We start from the raw sequence: 21228 nt of genomic DNA, 5'->3' as shown, positions 1-21228 counted from the left end.
AAATAAGTGGCCAAGTAAAATAAAATGATCAACCCAGAATTATAAAAAGTCATTTTTTAACTTAAGATTGGCTTTCTTCTCATTTTGTTTTTGTTTTAGGGGGATATGAAAAATTGTTAAACTTGTGTGACATGTAAAGTTTTTTTTAATCTATTAAACTTACTAGATAATTTTAAACAATCTCTAATACAAAATTAAACGGTGAGCCTTGGGCTTGCCTGACTGCCTATAAGAGCAGAACAAAGGAGTTCTAAATTTGTATCATGGGAAATTTGTTACAAGTTGTTAGTCCTTGAATACTAACTCAGTGGCAAGAAACCACCAACTAGCCATTCCTTGGGAATGAAAGTAAGAAAGTTGAAAGATCAAAGGTAAAATGGATGGCTATGAAGCTATGACAAGGCAGATGAGGTATGTGTATAATCGCCACAAATAATTAGTAAAAGGCACAGATTTTCTGAGGCTTGTGTTTAAATCTCAAATTAATAACTGCTGATCTGGGGGATCCCTGGGTGGCGCAGCGGTTTGGCGCCTGCCTTTGGCCCAGGGCGCGATCCTGGAGACCCGGGATCGAATCCCACATCGGGCTCCCGGTGCATGGAGCCTGCTTCTCCCTCTGCCTGTGTCTCTGCCTCTCTCTCTCTCTCTCTCTCTCTCTGTGACTATCATAAATTAAAAAAAAAAAAAAAAAAAAACCTGCTGATCTGCACACGTTTCCAAGGGAGAAATAACTTTCTGAGCTGCAATGGCAGTATCTTTCCAGGATCAACTAAATTCCAACAAAAGACCAAAAGTATGCATATTTGTATTATAGGATTATTCCTTCTGTAAAGTGAATACTTATAAACAGTAAGAGAATCATGCCTGATTTTTTTTAATTAGGCAAAAATGAATTTTTAAAAACCTCTCAAAATAACAATATCCTAGGATAAACACTCTGATATTTAAATTCTTTTTAAGGAATTACAAACACTATTGGTAAAGTAACAGGTCATGTGTAGTCACAGAATTGTCATATTTAATCCTAAAAACAAAACTGTGAGGAAGCATAAGTTATTCTCTCCAATTTACAGATGAGTTCACTGAGGATGAGGTTTAGTAACCTGCTCAAATCCACACAGCCATCATTTCAACTCCAGAACCTGTACTTACAACCAGATTATATATTACCTACAGTATAATAAAGGCTAATAATTAAATAACATTTTTGAACAGAAGCAAAAGCTAAGCAATTTACAGAAGTATCATTTTATCCTCAGTCTATGAGGTAAAATTTATTGAAGCTCCAAGTAAAACTTTTACAATGGTTTCAGAGAAATGCTTGAGAGGCAAAATTCCATGCTTTCTTAGACACCCTTTCAGCTTCAAATAAAATTCAGTATTACAATATATATTTTTTAAAAGTACATCAACTTTAAGAAAATACCTCAGCTTGGGGCACCTGGATGGCTCAGTCAAGTGCTGACTCTTGGTTTTGGCTTAGGTCATAATCTCATGGGTCACGAGATTGAGCCTCACATGTGCTCCATACTCAGTGGGGAGTCTGCTTAAAGATTTTCTTCCTCTGCCCTCCCCCTACTGCTCTCTCTCTCTCAAATAAATAAATCTTAAAAACAAACAAATACTTCAGCCTTATTGAGATAAAATTTGCATGCAATGAATTGGGCCTATTTTAAGCTCATAGTTAATGAGTTTTGACATATGTCTATATAACAATCACTAAAATCAATATACAAACATTTCTATCACCCCAAAGTCTCCCCCCTTCAGATGTAGAAAACCAATGAATTGCTTTGGCACTATGGGATTGGGTTTGCCAGTTTTAGAAAATAGATCTTACAATATGTATATACATGTCTGGCTTCTTTTTTACAGCACAATGCTTTTCAGATTTGTCCATATTGTTGCTTGAATCAAACATTTTATTCCTGAATAGTATTCCTTGGCATGGTTATATTGTAATTTGTTTGACCATTTAGGTGGTGGATATTGGGGCACTTGGGTAGCTCAGCCAGTTAAGCGTCTGCCTTCAGCTCAGGTTACAATCCCAGGGTCCCAGGATGGAGCTTCGCTTTGCATTCCCTGCTTAGCAGGGAGTCTGCTTCTCCCTCTCCCTCACTGATCCCTCTGCTTGTATCCTCACTCTCGCTCTAATAAATAAATAAAATCTTAAGAGAAAAACATTTTAGATGGTGGATTTACTACTTTAAAGAAAGGTACTACATTCATGTACAAGTCTCTGAATGACCATATATATATTCATTTTTCTTAGGTAAATACCCGGAGTGGAATTAGTTGGTGGTATGGGAAGCATACATTTAATTTCATAAGAAAGTAACAAACCATGATTAAATGGTCATATAGCAACAATGCATGAAAGTTCCAGCTGTCCTGCCACGATACTTGATATTGCTGATCTTTTTAAATTTTAACTATGGTGTTAGAGTTGCACTTCCCTGATAATTAATGATTTCAAGCATCTTTCAAATGCTTTTTAGCCATTCTTACCTCTCCTGTAGTGAAGTATCTATTCAGTTACTTTGCTCACTTTTGCCTATCTTAACTGAGTTTTAGGTGCTCATTTATACATTCTGGATTCAAATCTTCTATCAATATGTTTTACAAATGTTTTCCTCTAGCATATATTCTGCTTTCTCATTTTAAACAATGACTTTCGGGGATCCCTGGGTGGCGCAGCGGTGTGGTGCCTGCCTTTGACCCAGGGCGTGATCCTGGAGACCCGGGATCGAATCCCACATCAGGCTCCCGGTGCATGGAGCCTGCTTCTCCCTCTGCCTATGTCTCTGCCCCTCTCTCTCTCTCTCTCTCTCTCTCTCTCTGTGACTATCATAAATACATAAAAAAAAATTTTTAAATTAAAAAAAATAAACAATGACTTTCAAGTACCAGAAGCTTTAAATTTTGATAGTTTAATTTCTCAATTTTTCTTTTATGATTTATGCTTTTTGTCTTTTGTGTTTAGCTATCTCTAAAGTAGTAAAATATTTTCTTCTGTAAATCATGATTTATGCTTTTTTAATTCTATAAAATCTTTGCCTTTTTCCAAAGTAAGTATGTATCTTTTGAAAAGGTACAGCTTTAACTTTTACATGTAGGTCTATGATCCATTTCTAGTTAATTTATGTCTATGGTGCGAGGTAAGATTTATTTTTTTCTATCTGCATATCCAATTGTTTTCACACTATTCAATGGAAAAATATCTTTTGCATCTTTGTTAACTTTGAAAAAAACAAGAAAAGACTATATATGAGTGGGTCTATTTCCTGACTCTATATTCCAGAGATCAAGCGAACTTTTTCTGTAAAGAGCCAAACACTAATATTTTGGGATTTGCAGCCATACAATCTGTCTTACCTACTCAGCCCTGCTGCTTTAGCATGACAGCAACTCTAGACAACACATAAACAAATGATCATATCTGTGTTCCAATTAAACTTTACTGACACTAAAATTTCAACCTCATCTTAATTTCATGAACTATGAAATATCACTTTTAAAATTTCTTTCCTAACCATTTAAAAATGTAAATATCATTCTTATATTGCAGGCCAGATTCAGTCAATGACCCAGTTTGTCAACCTTTCTTCTTTATCACTCCCCATGCCAGTATTTCACTGCCTTGATTACTGTAGCTTTATAACAAGTCTTTTACTTTTTTAAAGATTTTATTTATCCATTTGAAAGAGAGAGTGAAAGAGCACAAGCAGAGGGAGTAGCAGAGGGATAGGGAGAGGCAGGGTCCCTGCTGAGCAGGGAGCCCAATGAAGGGCTAGATCCCAGGACCCTGAAATCATGACCTGAGCCAAAGGCAGATGCTTAACCACTGGAGCCACTCAGGCACCCCGTTTTATAACAAGTCTTAAAGTTACATAGTATGAGCTCTCCAAATCTGTCCATCTTTTTCAAAACTGTTTACTGCACCCCTCCAAAAAAAAAAAAATGTTTACTGCAGATCCTTTGCATCTCCACACAAATATTAATATTATAAATTTTACATACAAAAAACCCCTACTATGATTTCAATTGGGTTTGCACTGCAACTTTATGTTAACTTTGGAATAATTGATATTTTAACTATATCAAGTCTTCTTTATATGAACAATATTTTTTAGTTGTCAGTATACAGATTGTACACATGTTTTTTGGGATTTAATCCTGAGTATGACATGCTTTTATACTACTTTAATGTTCCAGTTGTACATTACTATTAAAAGCAATATTGTTGGTTTTTGTACATTTGACTTTGTATCCTGTGACCCTGCTCAACTCATTTATTTCAGTAATTTTTCATTTTTTGAGTACTTAGAATTTTCTAAAAAATCATGGTGTTTGCATACAAAGACAGTTTTATTTCTTCTTTTCTAATATTTTCCCTCACTTATTTATTACTACACTTGCTAGAACTCAAGTATACATTTCCATCCAAGCACTGCTTTAGCTGCATCCACATCTCAATTTTTCATTTTCATCTTCATTATATCAAAATATTTTTCTAATATTCTTTGTGACTTCTCCATTGACCCAGGCAAAATGGAAGTGATAACATGTATATTATTTTCTTGTTCCTCATCTTACAAGTATTCAATCTTTCATCACAAAACATAACATCAGCTAGTTATTTAGAGAAATCCCTTTAAGAAATCACATTAGGAAAATTACTTTCCATTCCTAGCTTGATAAGTCTGTATCATGACTGAGTGCTGACTTTCATCAAATGCTTTTTCTGAGCATTTGATGTTCATATTTTTTCCTTTATACAATTCTATATTCATAAGATAAACTCCATTTATCATTATATATTATTTGAGTTTAATTTGCTAATATTTTTTAAAGACTTTTACATCTGTGATCAGGAAGCATACTGATCTCAAGTTTTCTGTTCTTGTAAGGTCTCTGTCTAGTTTTAGTATCAGATAATGCTGGCCTCATAAAATTAGTTGGGAAATGTTCCTTTCTCCCATTTTCTGAGGTACTATTTCTTCCTCAAATGTTGATAGAATTTATTAGTGAAATCATTAGAGATTTGAGTTTTCTTTGTGAAAAACTTTCTCACACTAATTTAACCTCATTAAGTTACTGAAGTTTTTTTGTATTTGCTTGGGTTTTTTTTGTCCGTAAGTCAGTTTTGGTAATTTGTGCTTTCTTATAAATTTGCCTAATTCATCTAAGTCAAGAGTCAGCAAATTTTTCCTTCAAGGGCCAGACAGTAAATATTTAAGCTTGCAGGCCATATTGTTTGTCACGACAACTGTCTTGTTATAGTTCAAAAGCAGACATAGACAATACATTAACTAAATAGATATTGCTACATTCCAATAAAACTTTATTTACAAAAGCAGGCAATGAGCCTACGGAGTATAGTTTGCTGACCAATGATTTATCAATTTATAAAGTCGTTCATAAAATTCTCTTATACTTCTTTTAATGCTAGTTCCCTCTTCTATTCCAGATATTGGTAATATGTATCTTCACCTTCTTTCTTTTGTCAGGCTAGCTAGAAACATAAATTTTATTAATCCATTCCCAAAAGCAGTTTTTTATTTCATGATTTGATGGACTTTCTATTGTTTGTCCATTTTCAATTTCATTGGTTCCTGCTCCTATCTTTGTTATTTCCTTTTTTGTATTTTGGATTTTTTTTTAAGATTTTATTTATTCATAGAGACACAGAGAGAGAGAAGCAGAGACACAGGCAGAGGGAGAAGCAGGCTCCATGCAGAGAGCCCGACGTGGGACTCATCCAGTGTCTCCAGGATCACACCCCAGGCTGCAGGTGGCGCCAAACCGCTGCGCCACCGGGGCTGCCCTGTATTTTGGATTTAATGTGCTGTTCTTTTTCTAGCTTCTTAAGTAGGAAGCCTAAAGCATTAATTTTGGACCATTTTCTTTTCTCACATAAGCATTTAAAGCTATACATTTCCTTCCAAGCACTGCTTTAGCTCCATCCACATCTCAACTTTTCATTTCATCTTCATTTAGCTCAAAATATTTTTCTAATATTCTTTGTGACTTTTCCTTTGACCCATGTATTTAGAAATATGTTTAATTTCCAAATATTTGTGGAATTTCCAGATATTTTTATCATTTTTATTTCTAACTTTATCCCTTTGTGATCAGAGAACACAGTTTGTATTATTTCAATTCTTTTAAATTTCTGAGAATTGTCTTATAAGACAGTTAATCATCCATCTTGGTGAATGTTCTCTACGTGTTTTAAAGGAATGTATATTCTGCTGCTATTATATAGGGAATTCAGTATTCCTGAACTCTACAGCTATCTTAGCTTGGCCTGCCATAAAAAAATACCATGTTTAAGGTGGCTTAAAGAACAGAAATTTATTTTCTCACAGTTCTGGAGGCCAGAAGTCTGATCAGGTGCTAACATGATCAGTTTCTGATGAGAGCGCTCTTCCTGACTTGTAGACAACTGACTTTTTACATTCTCACATGGCAAGGGTAGGAAATATGTAGAGCAGAGAGTGGGCTACCTGGTGTCTGTTCTTAAAACAGCACTAACCTCATCATGAGGGCAACACCCTTATAATATATCGAAACCTAAATACCTCCTATAGGGTCCATATCCAAATACCATCACATTTCAGGTACAGCTTCAACATATGAATTTGAGGAGTATACAATTCAGTCCATACCAGTGCCTTAGTTTTCTTATTTATCTGTCTAGGTATTCTAAGACCTGCTAATGGGTGCATGTATAATTACAATTGTTAGGTCTTCTTGATGATTTTATCCTTTCATCACTGGTAATTTTATTCTTGATAATACTTCTTATTCTGAAATCTACTTTATCTGATATAAATACACTCAGTTCAGCTTTATTATATGTTTACATGAAATCATTTTCCATCCTTTTAACCAATCTGTGTCTTCATATTGAAAGTGGATTTCTTTACATACCATATGGCTGTATATCTTACTCTTTTATCAAGTCTGACATTCTTTATCTTTTAACTAAAGCATTTAAACTTTTTACACTTAACATAATTATTGATATGGTTGGGTTGAAATCTATCATCTTTGTTTTCTATTTTATCCCATGTGTTCATTACTCCTTTGTTCTCCTTTTTTTGCTTTCTTTAAGATTACATTTTTATCCCATTTTATGCCGACTTTTGTATTCTTAACTATTCTTTTTTTCTCTGCATCAGTATATCTCTTTAACTTATCACAACTTCCCTTCACATCATATTGTATCAGTTTATGTATAATGTAAAAACTTTACCTAAGTTTTCTAGGTGCTTATGGTGGGAGGACAAATCTGGTCCTAGTTATAGCCAGAAGCATAAGCCCTCAAAATGCTTTAAAAAAAAAAAAAATTTCCTTTTCTTTTTTTAAGATTTTATTTATTTATTTGACAGAGAGAAAGAGTATATGCAGGGGGAATGGCAGAGGGAGAGGGAGAAGCAGGCTCCCCACTTCACAGGGAGACGGATGCAAGGCTCAATCCCAGGAAACCCAGGATCATGACTTGAGCCAATGGCAGATGTTTAACTGACTGAACCACCCGGGCACCCAAGCCCCCAAAGTATTTTTAATAATTTTAGTCTAATATTTGGGGAAACAGATGTTGAGTGGAGACCCTCTTTATATTTCACTTCAAAGAAAAAAAGGATATTTCTATTTTATAAAATGAAGTCTATTATATCTGGTCTTACCAAATGAGTAAGAGTTACAGTAAGTTTTGTTTTAAAGAGTTATAATGTCCATTAGTTCTTAATTTTAAATACAGCCTGCCTAAGACAGGCTGAGAGTTTCTGGCCCAGACTAAATCCCTCATTTACCCTGAAATAATTTCTCTTGCTCTCTGATTCTCTGGCTTCAAATTCTAGTTCATTCTCCCTCATCTTTGCTTTCTTAATCTGTTCAAACCCTCTTCTCTGACTCATTATGAGAGTTTTAAGATACAATATATTTTTAATATTTATTTATTATGGGTTTAGATTTATTTCCCCCAAATAAAAACACACTTCTATCTAATCTAATGTAATCCTATTAAAAATAGAGAATATTGAAAATTGTCTTATAGTCTTTCAATTCTGTAACTACCTAAAAAAAAAAAAAAAAAAAAACACAGTATCCCCAGGACGAAATTATCATTTTTCAAAGAAATTCCATTTTGAAAAATTGCAACATACATCTCATGTATAAAGCATGTAACAGAGAAAATAATATATTCTCCAAACCAAGGTATATAATGTACAAAAGGCAAAATTATACATAACTACTAGAATTAATTTCTGCTTTTCACCACTTCACATTTATTTCATTTCCCCAAGAGGCTTTAAAGTTGTGTGCTTGGCTGACCTTTTTCTGTTAAGCTGTACCATATAAAACCAATATGTTTTATAGGACAAAAAAGGTCAAATATTAGTGATTTTATATGGTTTAACCTCTCATTTATCAGTCAACCATCCGCCTTAGAATACTAACCAATGTGAACTCACCCAGTCTGTATGTTGTTTTTATCAATACACAAGCACCATCTGGTGGGCAGAAAGCAAAACTGTAGGCTTTTCCTGTTTATACCACTACTGCTACAAATATATTGTTTCTCAACTGTTCTACTTTTCAAGATTTTTTTTTTTAAGATTTTACTTATTCATGAGAAACACACAGAGAGAGGGGCTGAGACACAGGCAGAGAGAGAAGCATGTTGCATGCAGGGAGCCCGATGTGGGACTCGATCCTAGGTCTCCAGGGTCACTCCCTGGGCCAAAGGCAGGTGCTCAACGACTGAGCCACCCAGGCGTCCCTTCAAGATGTTTTTTAATAGGGCATTACAAACTAGTGAAGAACACTTAGATTACAGTTTGAATTGTACACCTAAAACTAATAAATAACAATTTAAGTTAACTATAATGGGATTAAAATAAAAAACTTAATTAGAAAAAAGTTTGTACAACTGCAAAATAAACTATGCCAACAAAGTAATTAACAGCTAGTCAAGAGCCTATATAACAAATTTTGAAATATAATAAGTTATTACATAAACTAAAACTTTGATTATTTCTAGTTTTACTGATAACCAACATAATGAAATAAAACCAGTTCATATACTTCAAAAAATTTGTTTCACCCTATCAAATTTCCACTGATAGCTACAGCTGCCCAGAAAGTCCCAAGTCTCATAGATTTATCTCCCAGGGTACAAGAGGGGAGACCATGAAGATTTGAGGAACCTGGCTCCGCCCAGTGGAACAAGTAACTTCTGCAAAATAGTCCTCTTTCCTTGTTTAACTTACCATGACTCATACCAAACATCTTAAGAGAAAGTAACTTTACTAAACTAGCTACAAGTGACTGGACCAGGAATTGAATACTTTAGTAAACAAATAAACGAACACTATCTTGACACAAAATATATTAACTGCACCTGAGGGTGAAAGTGCTTGGCACAGGGGCATGCCACAAGATTTTTCCAAATCAAATAATGACACACTGGCATAACCAAATCCTTTTGGGAATGAAGTATAAATCACAGATGAACAATGAACAGACTGGTCACTCAAACTTAGGTTCCCACGTGTACTTTCAACAAACCTTCAAAGCCAAAGATAATCTTCCCACACCCTCCACTAAGGGTTTAAAAAGTAATAAAATGAACTCCCCCAATATATGCCATAGGCAATCTAAACTCAACATAGTCAAAACGGAATGCCTCACGTTTCCAAAGACCCACCCCAACTCCTCATTGTGAACAATATTACTACTGATCCAGATATGTGAAAGTTATCCTTAATCCTCCCTGAATCAATCAATCCCCAAGTGCTGTAAAGTCCACCTTCTAAATATCTAGACACTGCACCCACTCCATCTTCACTGCTCCAGGCTCTCATCAATTTAAGCCTGAATTACAACATCCTTGTAATTCATCTTTCTCCCTTGAATTTTAAGTCTCTCCAAACTATTTCCCACATACTGCCAAAGCAATATGCCTGAAACAGACACCTAATTATTTTACCCCTTAGCTTAAAATCCTTCAATGGCTCCCAATCACCTTCAAGACAAATCTAAACCTCTTTGCAAGGCCATTTGAGAACATCGGACTCAGCACCCTGCCTGAACTTCAGCCTTTTCATGACAGACATACCAAATTCCTTGCAAGTCCATGACGAGCTGAACTTCTCAGGATTCCTTATGGTTGTTCCCAAAACCTAGTTTGCTTTTCCTTATCCTCTTCACCTGGTTAGTGCATCATTAACCTTGAAAATTCAGTTCAAGCATCAATTCCTTCTGGAAGACTTCTTTGAATCCCCGGTCTGAGTGAAGCACTTGTTCTCAATGTTTTCATAGCACCATATGATCACATTTATCACTCTGTTACTGTTTCTCTGCATTGTTTTCATCTTCTAATGGACTCAGAGTCTAACAGACTGTCTTTCATCAACATATCTACTCTTAACACAACATATGACAAAGAGTAGGCATTCAGTGAATATTTGCTTAATGGAAGACCTCACCAAAGACCTTTCATTTGGTATTATTATCCCTACTTAACAAATGAGGAAACTAAGGGAGGTCTAGTGCCTTGCCCAAAACCACACAGCTAAAATCATCAGAATGAGGATTTGAACCAAATGTTCTGACTGTAATGGAAATGATTTTCCTTCAGAATCTTTGCCTTCAGGGAACCATTCATAAAAGAATTGTGCTCTGCAGAGCAGCTTGGACGGGATTAATCCCTGTTTATCCAGGTTAGGCACAAACCCAAGCACGGCCAATTAAAGTATTCCCTTATCCCAAATCTAGTCTAAATGACGAAGGGATGGACAGTCTGTTCAAAGTCTTTCTTGGGACTTTCCTAGAAACTATACAAAAATGTGTTCCTTCTTCGGTACTACACATCTAAGGGGTATGTAGCATTTGAATTACAGCAAACTAAAGTGAGCTTCTTTGAAAAAGAAGTAGAGCAGAGGAAAATGAGAGAAGAGCAGAAAAGAGAAGTGGAAAATGAGGGAAAAGAACACTAACGCCCTATATTCAACCATGCCTGACAATCTTCCCAGTTACATATGGCAAAAATCCCCATTTTCACATAGTCTAGTTTGAGTTGTGGGCCTCTGGCCATCTGCATCAGCAGACTGTTGATTTTCTGGCCACTAGCCAAGCAATAATGCTTCTTGCATCTGTACATACAACAAAATTGATAAACTGTCTATAGAAGGCCTGGTATCAGCCATTCTGTTCTTGAGATCACGTATATCATTTTTATAACAATGACAGAACAAAGCATAAAATGTTCTCCAATCTTTACATCTTACACTTTGTTATATAAATTTTTATAACTTGCAACTTTATATCTGTTAGCAAACAGTACCTCAAATAAGAAAGCAAAAGATGGGGCAGCCTGGGTGGCTCAGCGGTTTAGCGCCGCCTTCAGCCCAGGGTGTGGTCCTGGAGGCCCGGGTTCAAGTTCCACATCAGGCTCCCTGCATGAAATGGAGCTTGCCTCTCCCTCTGCCTGTGTCTGTGCCTCTGTGTCTCTCATGAATAAATAAGTAAAATTTAAAAAGAAAGAAAACAAAAGACGTAACTGGACGCATTCATTTTCAAACATCTTAGGTGTAACAGACAGGTACTTTCGAAGCCAGGTTGCATCCAGATTTTGCTCATGGATAAATCTCTTCCCCGGCCATCATAAAACAGGGCGGCAGAAGGGCAAGATGGTGGGCACTTTCTTTAAGTGCCTCCTTAGCCTTTGAGTTTGAGTGGAGAAAACGCATCATTAAAGAACAGAATTTAGGAGTGCTTGAGTGGCTCAATCAGTTAAGCATCCGACTCCTGGTTTCAGCTCAGGTCATGATCTCATGTCCTGGAATCAGGCTCTGTACTCAGTGTAGAGTGTATTTCAGATTCTTTCTCCCTCTCCCTACCCCCTCCCCACCCCACTCGTGCTCTATATCTCGCAATTAAATAAATAAATAATCTTTTTTTTTTTTTAAAATGACCCAGAATTTGGGACACCTAGGTGGCTCAGGGGTTGAGCGTCTGACTTAATTCAGCTCAGGGCGTGATCCTGAGTGTGGGGATTGAGTCCTACATTAGGCTCCCTGTGAGAAGCCTGCTTCTCCCTCTGCCTGTGTCTCTGCCTCTGTCTCTCATGAATAAATATAATCTTTCTAAATAAATGAATAATAACAAATAAATGACCCAGAATTTAATGAAAAAATAAATATGTTTTTTAAAAATCAACATGGGTAAATATCTAATTATTACTTAATATTATTTTAAGTAGAAAATGAAAGGACCTTTACATAAAGCCCTCTAAATGATATCTGTTTCTTGGGCTTTTTAACCTTTCATTCCCTGCCTTATTAAGAAGCTACTGATTCACTTAAGAGTCTGAAGACCGTCTCCTCTGATCTTTGGCTCCAAATTCTCTTGACACATTCAGGTGTTGTCATCTGCGAATTAAGGTTATATGTAAAATCCTAACTTTTACAACCTAATGAGTAATGGTTAGGTTTGCCCTTCTGTGAGCAGAGAGCTTTACAACTGAAACATGGCTTGGCAGCTTACCGGTACTTCCCTATTTTCTTTTTACCCTTTTTGTGATCTGCAGGATATTCTAAAGACTCTCCAACAGTCTGAAACAACAATCTGAAAGCAAAGTCCACTTTACTCATTAAATGGGAATGGCCTAAAGCATAACCCCTTAGAGAAGTCATACATAAATTCTTATATACCTCATGACAACCATGGAATCAGATCTTGAAACTAGAAATTGCCAACAAGGAAAAATGTAAGCATTCTTAAAAGAAAACCTACAATAGAAAAAAAACAAAAACCCAAACCCCATGACCCATCACACCCTCATATACCAACTACTCTTCCCTTTGGTTCACTCTTTGCCAGCCATACTGGTCTCCTAGAGAAGACATCAACAAGCCTGCCACATCCCTAACTCAGTGGCTTTGTACTTGCTGTTTGTTTTGCTAAGAATGTTTTCTCCTTCTCTCATAACATACACACTACTCATTCCTCCTCTTCTTTTAGGTCTTTATCAAAAATCACTGTCTCGGTTAGTAACCACCACTTACTGACTGCCTTCCCTACTAGAACATGACCTCCATAATAATAATCCAGAGATTATTGCCAAATTTTTCATTGCTTCAGTACCAGATTTCTTTCACTTAAAAGTAATAAATTCACTTATCAAAACTCCAGTAAGATTTCAATAAAGAACTACAGATATCAAAATATATAAGCATTTAAATATAATATCCTCCTGAGTCTTCATTATAGAACATTTAAAGTAAAATATCTTCAAGTATAAAATAGGCAAGGTGTTTCTAACTCAGGTAACCAAACATATCTATTGTGCTTAAGTGGGCAAATAGTTTTATCTGTATTAGATAACCTCAGGCTTATGAGAAAGGCAATAGGTTAAGTTATACAGAAAAAGAGAAAGTAAAGCAACTACAAGAGAAATGTTATATCCTTCTTGCCACCATGTGGTATGAACATGAAGTTGAGAGCTGATAAGTCAGCCACTGGATGCTCCAGTTAGAAGACACTACTGAAGAGGATGAGACTGGAACAACACCCCAGGGAGCCAAAGACAGCTAAGGATTTAGGTCAAAAGAGCAAGGGAGATGGTAATTACTCTGTGGAAGCATTATCTGATGGGGAAAAATGGACTACACATCACCAACTGCAGGTTTTGGCAAAGGCAGGCAAGAAAGGTGTCATCTATCTGGTGGACAAAGGATGTCATCACAAAGTCCAGAGGAGCTCAGAGGACAATATAGGACACTCACACAAAGATGAGGGTCCTTTCTTTCCTACCAAGACAGTAAATTCCCCCAAATACACCTGGGAGAAAAGAGGGGAGGAAGAGAAGTCTAAGAAGATTGTACTCATTTGTTTTAGAGAATTTAAGCAATATTTAAAGGAACAATTTAAAATCTAAACTGGACTAAGTTTTATTTTTTTTAACTGACTAGTTTTAAATAGTAAATACACCACTACCAAACAAGACATCAGAAAGTATCAGACTATATATAGACCATGCATGTTCTCACATTAGAATTGTAATGTTAGTAAATACACAAAATGGGGCAACCCTCCTCGGTCCCCACCCTCTTCAGGAGCTTTATACTATCACTTTACTATCACTCAGCAAACCTCGCTTTGCAGCCCACCAAAAAAATATATATATGTAATATATATATATATGAAATTACTTAGAAAGTATCAGCATCCCAACACTAGAAAAAATAATTATGTAACATGAAAGAAGTGCTAACGCTACAAAGGCGATCATAATGCAACATAAATGTACCAAATTAATATGTTGTATACCATATACTTGCATAATGTGATGTCAATTATATCTCAATAAAAAAATTCTTTTTAGGCATTAGCAAATATCTGATCACAAGAATTTCTTAGGCATAAAAGCAGTTGGAGAAATCACACACACACACAAATAAGGCCATCTAAAACCTAAAACTGTTGCACCTCAAAACAAACAAAACTAAAAGCCAGTTTTTTCGAAGCAAAATAATTAAACAAAACAGACATAATACTAATACTCCCAACACATAAACATTTGAATTAAAGACTGGCCAAGCAATACAAATTAGCAAAATCAAAAAGGACAAAGTATTTGAAAACTATTCATCGCCACAAATAATCAATAAACCAAAATTTAAAAACATACCGTACTATCAAAAAAGACAATGTGTTTTTTAAACTCAGTGTTGTCAGAATGGAACAGAATATACTCTAAGTAATTAGTACAAATTTTAATGTAACTGGGCAACACAGTATTCTTTTTAACCCAATATTCCCCTTACAGTACTCTATTTTAAGGAAGTAATCAGTGTTTTGAAAAAAATTTGAAAAGATTCAAATTTTTTACAAATTTGTAAAGATTGCTGCACATTATTTACAATTGTCAATAAAAAGGGGGCGTGATCCCCTTTTTTGATCAAAACAAGTATATTTTGTTTAAATATTTATTAAGTATTCTTTATTTAGACTTCTTTATATCCTTATAAAGTGTATCCTAGCCAAATGAAACATTATATAGCCATCGAAAATGTCTTTCAAAGATCACTTAAAAATATGAAAAATGGAAAAAAAAATATGAAAAATGGGACCATCTGGTTGATGCAGTCAGAAGAGCCTGTGACTCTTGATTTCAGGGTCGTAAGTTTGAGCCCCATATTGGGTATAGAGATTACTAAAGAAATAAACTTTAAAAAAATATTTTTATATTATCACTATATTAAATTAAAAGAGGGCACAATACTGTATACACAAGATGAAAAAATTATGATATATTCAAACAAAGGAACACTATTTAGGATAGAAAAAGGCAAGATCCAAATACAAGCAACAGGGATGAATCTCAAAAAGCAAAATACAAAAGCAAACAAACAAGAAAACCAGTATAGGAAGTGAAAAGAGCCAGACACAAAAGAGCACATACTGTATGAGTCTATTTATGTGAAATTCAATAATATGCAAAACTACAATGACAGAACCATGGTTCCTCCTGGGAGGAGGCATAACAAGTGCAAATAAAAATGAGGAAATTTTCAGGGTAATAGAAACAAGCTGAACCTTGATCATGGTGGTCATCATGAGGATACACATATAAAAAGCAATCAAGTAAAACATAAATACATATATATACATAAAAAGTCATCACAAAGTACATTTGAGATCTGTGCATTTTGTCACTCATATAATATACCTCCATAAAACACTATAGAAATTGAATATAAAGGATAACTTCACTTTGGTTAAATATATGTGCAAGGAATTTTTTAAAATGTAAAATACATTAAAAATCTTAAAGGTATTTGATTCTGGAATTACAAGTTATTTATATTTTCTTTTTAACTTTTTGCGTCTTCTACATTCTCTACAATGAGTTACATGACTTTTATGAATGATCAGGAAAGAACTTTTTTTTTAAATTCTGTCTTGCCCATAAAAGAAAACTGTTACACTTGTAACTATACAAAATTATGGAATGTTGAGAAAGATTTCGTAAATCCTTCCAACAAATTTCCTATAAATTAAAAACACTCATGTTTGCAATGTATTGGGACAAATTAAGAAAACCACTAATTAAGCTAAGTATCTGCTTGGTAAATAAATGAGCAAATCAACTAAGAAGTCAGAGCTATTATTGTGGCATAATTTTAAAACACGGTCCTGCCTGCAACAAATACAGGGTTCTCATGAGTCAATAAAAACTAGTTCCTAAAAACCAGTTGTTGTTTTTTTAATATTCCTTGTGAGCCTGACTAATCTAAATTCCACACAAAATGCCCAAAGTAAATGTTCCTTACAATGAAATTACTCTTTGAGTTTCAGAAACTTTTACAATATGTGTAAAATAATAAATAAGAACAAAACCAAAGAAAACATACAAACCTCTGATTGTACATGCCCCGAAAGTTGTAATTAGCTCTATAATTTGGGAAAGGCTTTGGATCTAATGGCCTGTAGATGGCAGGCTCTCCCCTTTTCATAGCAAGCCCATTCAGTTCCACAGTTGGAGTTATACTACCTGTTTAAAAAAAATATTAAAAGCACACAAGTGAAATATTTCCATAATAAATCACATAAGCTGTACTTACATTACATGTAATTACCATGAAAGAAGGTAGGAGCTGATGGCCAGTCTACATGATTTTCTCAGGAGTGTATAAACAAATTACATAAACAGGAAAATTATTACTAATGAAACCTCTTTGGAGTTTTTGCGACCTTTTTTGTATATTCACAACCAAAAATTCAACTTGAAAGTCAGACTATTTAAACCAAGGGGAACACAAGATTCATACATTGCTTAATTTGGATATTATAAAGAATGTATTAAACTTCAGCATTACTAACCCCAGGAAGCTTTCGATTAATCATTAAAAACATCGTCATCTGTGAATATTTTTATATTTTGGTAATTAAGCAACTGAAATTAGCAACGAATACAGGGTCGTCAGCAATTCTTGGACTTATCTCGTGAAAATATACTTTAAGCTTTGTCTATAGGAATGTTCACTATCTTATTCTACTTTTGTAAAAGTTTGAAAAATTCCATAATAAATAACCCACACTGTAAATTATTACATCATATTATTTTGAGTACAAAAGAGGTTATTTAGTAAAATGTAAGTATACATGTTCCACAAAACAAATCACAAAATCACAAAAATGAAACAAAGTTTTCATAGAAAGTAAAACTTTTTTTCAGGATAAAACCTGGCTATTTTTGTTTGAATTCTGCTTTTATTGTAACATACATTTAAGACTCCATTTGTCACATACAAAAATTGGTCCACTTATTGCAGCAGAGAAGCTGGGGCTGACATAAAGCACCTGCCAGGGGTGGTGGAGCCTGACACAAATGCACAACCAGCAGCCACGTCATAAGCAATACATCAAGAGTCAATGACTGCTCACTTTGTGTCTCAGGTCTAAAGAATTTATGCGAAATCACACTAAAGAGTATAAACAAGAACAGGAACTAAACCAAAATTAAGGGGGGATCCCTGGGTGGCTCAGAGGTTTAGTACCTGCCTTCGGCCCAGGGCGTGATCCAGGAGTCCTGGGATCGAATCCCACATTGGGATCCCTGCATGGAGCCTGCTTCTCCCTCTGCCTGTGTCTCTGCCTCTCTCTCTCTCTCTCTCTCTCTCCCTCTGTGTCTCTCATGAATAAATAAATAAAATTTTTTTTTAATTAAAAATAAATAAACCAAAATTAAGGAGAAAAATATAGAGTGTGGTAGGACAAAGGAAGTGGAAAAGGAAAAAGCATAAGAAAAACAGCAAAAAACATTAACATACTGAATAGTAAGTAATTAGTCTAAACACCTAATTTAATACCAACACTCAGAGCAGAGGAAGAGAAAGCGAAGAAAGGGATTCTCTTTTCTTTTTCTTTCCTACAGTATTTTACTGAGGGATAAGTAAAATGCACAAACCCTAAACATACAAATCCACAAATTATTACACATTGTAAACACTCAGTAACCACCATTCTGATAAAGACATGAACATTTCCATCACAGCTATTTCCAGTCAATACCCACCTCCCAAGTTACCTGTTCTGACTTCTGTCATCAGTTTTGCCTGTTCCTCAAACCTGAACATTTATTATTCTATCTCGCTTCTTTCACTCAATGTAACAATTTTGTCAAATATATCAGCACTGCAAATATTTTTTTTATCACTGAAGAGTATTCTACTGAATGAATGTATCAGATTATCTATTCTGCTATTGATAGGACATCTGAGTTGTTTCCAGTTGGGAGCAATTAAGTATATAGCCACAGTGTTTTAGCAGACACATACACTCAGTTCACTTAAGTATATCCCTAGCAGTGGAATTGCTACTAGATCATAGAGTAGGCTTATGGCTAACTTTATTAGAAATTGTCTAACAGTCTTCTAAAGATTCAACACCAAAGGGCAGTCTATATCTTTAAAAGTTTGAGTTTTTCTTACTCCATAAGATTATAGTTTAATAATTAACATGTTAATCACTTATAAGACTTAAGTCATTCTGAATTCTACTTCGTAACAATCCTACAGACACAAATAGCATAAAGTTCAAATGGGGAAAAAAAGAAAAGGAAAAAATAGTTTCAAAGACCTCATTCTTTTAGTAAGGCAATAAACAGGAAACTAAGGTGTCTAAAACTCACCAGTGAGGGGATTTTAATGCACTGGTAGGATATAATACGTCCTGCCACCCATACCAAACTTGGGTTTTAAACTAGGTAAAAGCATTGTATTCATATCATTTAAATAAATTAATGATTCCATATAAATTCCTCATTTGAAAGTAAGGCTGCTGTCTATTCACAGAAATGCTAATCTTTGTGAAGGAGAGTGGAGAAGCAGCAGACAAGCACAAACTGTGCTGAAGAGATTTTGACTCTTGGAGTGAAGTACCTCCACCTGTTTTGTAAAGAATTAGACTGCCATCTCTGTGTGTGCACACCCACTTTCCTTACCCAATAATGCTATCACAGAAAACATTTAAAGGGTAACTTGCAACTATAAGAACCCACATGTGATGTTCAGTACCACTCCAGCAGGTGCGACTGGATCCCCAGGTTGCTTAAAGACGATCTTTACACAGCAATCCTCATGCATCACATGCCTGTAAATCTGACACTGTCAATGCAGAATCCATTTCTAGTGGTTTTTCACTATATTAAAAGAAATTTATCAGTGATAAGTATAACAAGGGTATTTGGTTATATATGTAACATATATATAACACATAACAACTACTGTGGATTCCTATTATGTGGAAAATGAAAGAAAAATCCCACAACTAGTTTTCAAGGAGCTACATATTGCTAACACTAGAGGAAACAGCTTTGTAGGCAGTTAGAATAGTCCCTGGAACATAGCAGTCACTCGAATATTTGTTCAAACAATGAACCAATTAATTAATCAACCAAGACTCCTTGAAGAAATGGCTGGTACCAGCCAGGACAAGGAAAATACAAGATGACCTTGGAACATCCGACTGTGCCGAAAAGTAAGGAAAATACAAGATGACCTTGGAACATCTGACTGTGCCGAAAAGTAAGAAGTGCTCAAGAATGATGAAAACAGTAGAAGGAACTGGAAAGGTACATTAACCCTGGTCAAGTCTGTGACAAATTGAGAATCGAAACAAGTAATGATAGACTATAAATCTGTAAGATAGGAATCCAAGAGTCTATAGTGATATAAATAAATGAACAAACATAAAAAGGAGGGGAAAGAGAAAATTCTAGGGTAGAATGCCAAGTAATCTACAAAAAAAAAAAAAAAAACACCAACAGGAACCTTTTGAGAGAGAATAAATTTCTCGTTTTAAGCCACAAAAATAAATAGGTAAATAAGTAAATAAAATCACCCTGTGGCGCTCTTCACTCTACTGATTCAGAAAAGAATCATTGATAGATGTCAAATCTAGTCGGTGAAAGTAAGTTTGATTAACAGAATGTTTATATAGTCCCAAAGTTTCTCCTAAGAAAACACGCATTAATTCCTTATTACTTAATAGGAAAACTTACTAATTAACTTTACAATAGAGAATCCTGGCAAACATAGTCTTCACCAAGTGACAAAAGTCATCACTGATGAGACAAATCAGTATCAGGTGTATCCTGATATGTAACACTGAGATTAGCCCAGGCCACTGGACATTCATGCTAAAAATGCCTACAATCATCAGGAAACACCAGATAAACTCAATTGAGGGCCATTCTACAAATGATGTGGCCTGTACTGTTCAAAAATGTCGTGGTCATCAAAGACAAGAACTCTGAGGAACTATTTCAGCTTGAAATAGAATGAAAAGAAATGACAGATCTATGATCTGATTAGATCCTGGACCTATGAAGGACATGACTGGGACAATCAATGAAGAAGGAACAAAGCCTGTGCATTACATGATAATATCAAATCAATGTTAACTTCCTGACAGAAGAATGACTAAGTACTTGAGAAAAATACACTGAAGTCAACTAAGGGGAATGGGACCACATGTCCACGACTCACTCTCAAATGGTTCAGAAACGTTAACAACTGGGAAATCTGGGTGAAGGATACACAGGCACTCTATGAACTCTTTCTATAAATTTTACATAAATATGAAATTATTTCCAAAACATTTTAAAAAATAAATAAAAGAAGGGAGACACCAAAATAGTTCTATGATATAGTCTTAAGTCATGCTGTAAATGAATTTAACTCTTCTCTGAAGTGTAAATACTATTTCTACTTCATATGAGGTCTGGACTCAACTCCCCATCCCTGTAGTGCAGGAGAAATGGATTGTCTGAAAAAAAAAAAAAAAAAAAAAAGAAAGAAAGAAATGGATTGTCTTTTCAATAAATGGTGTTAACTGAACATCTATATATTAAAAAGAAGAAGAAAAATCATGAACCCTACCTCATATCACACATAAATCTCAGTTCTTGACAGACTCTAGATCTAAATTTTTAAAATAAATAAAACTTCTAAAAATATTACAAGATTATTTTCATGACTTTGTAGGAGAAAAAGTTGTCTTAAATAAGACACTAACCATAAGGGAAAAGACAAATAAATTAGACTTAAAGAATATCTGTTCATCAAAATATACTATTATGGAAAGATAGTTACAACACAAATATGTAACAAAAGATGTGAATCCAGAATATGTAAGAATCCCAAAGTC

The 21228-nt window shown here is 34.9% G+C and overlaps 1 protein-coding gene across 21 annotated transcripts in view; it reads right to left on the bottom strand.

Annotated features, from left to right (window-relative positions):
* STAU2 (staufen double-stranded RNA binding protein 2) overlaps positions 1-21228 on the bottom strand; it is a 297168-nt gene that overhangs the window by 218130 nt on the left and 57810 nt on the right. For all 21 annotated transcript variants that reach the window (XM_041769208.1, XM_041769206.1, XM_041769188.1 and 18 more), the window contains one exon: positions 16435-16570. In XM_041769208.1, the coding sequence (XP_041625142.1) occupies positions 16435-16570 (136 nt within the window). The remainder of the gene's footprint in view (positions 1-16434; positions 16571-21228) is intronic.

Source organism: Vulpes lagopus, chromosome 9 (genome assembly GCF_018345385.1).
Source record: "Vulpes lagopus strain Blue_001 chromosome 9, ASM1834538v1, whole genome shotgun sequence".
NCBI lineage: Eukaryota > Metazoa > Chordata > Mammalia > Carnivora > Canidae > Vulpes > Vulpes lagopus.
The sequence above is the reverse complement of the archived record's forward strand: the minus strand, read 5'-3'. Positions and strand labels throughout refer to the sequence as shown.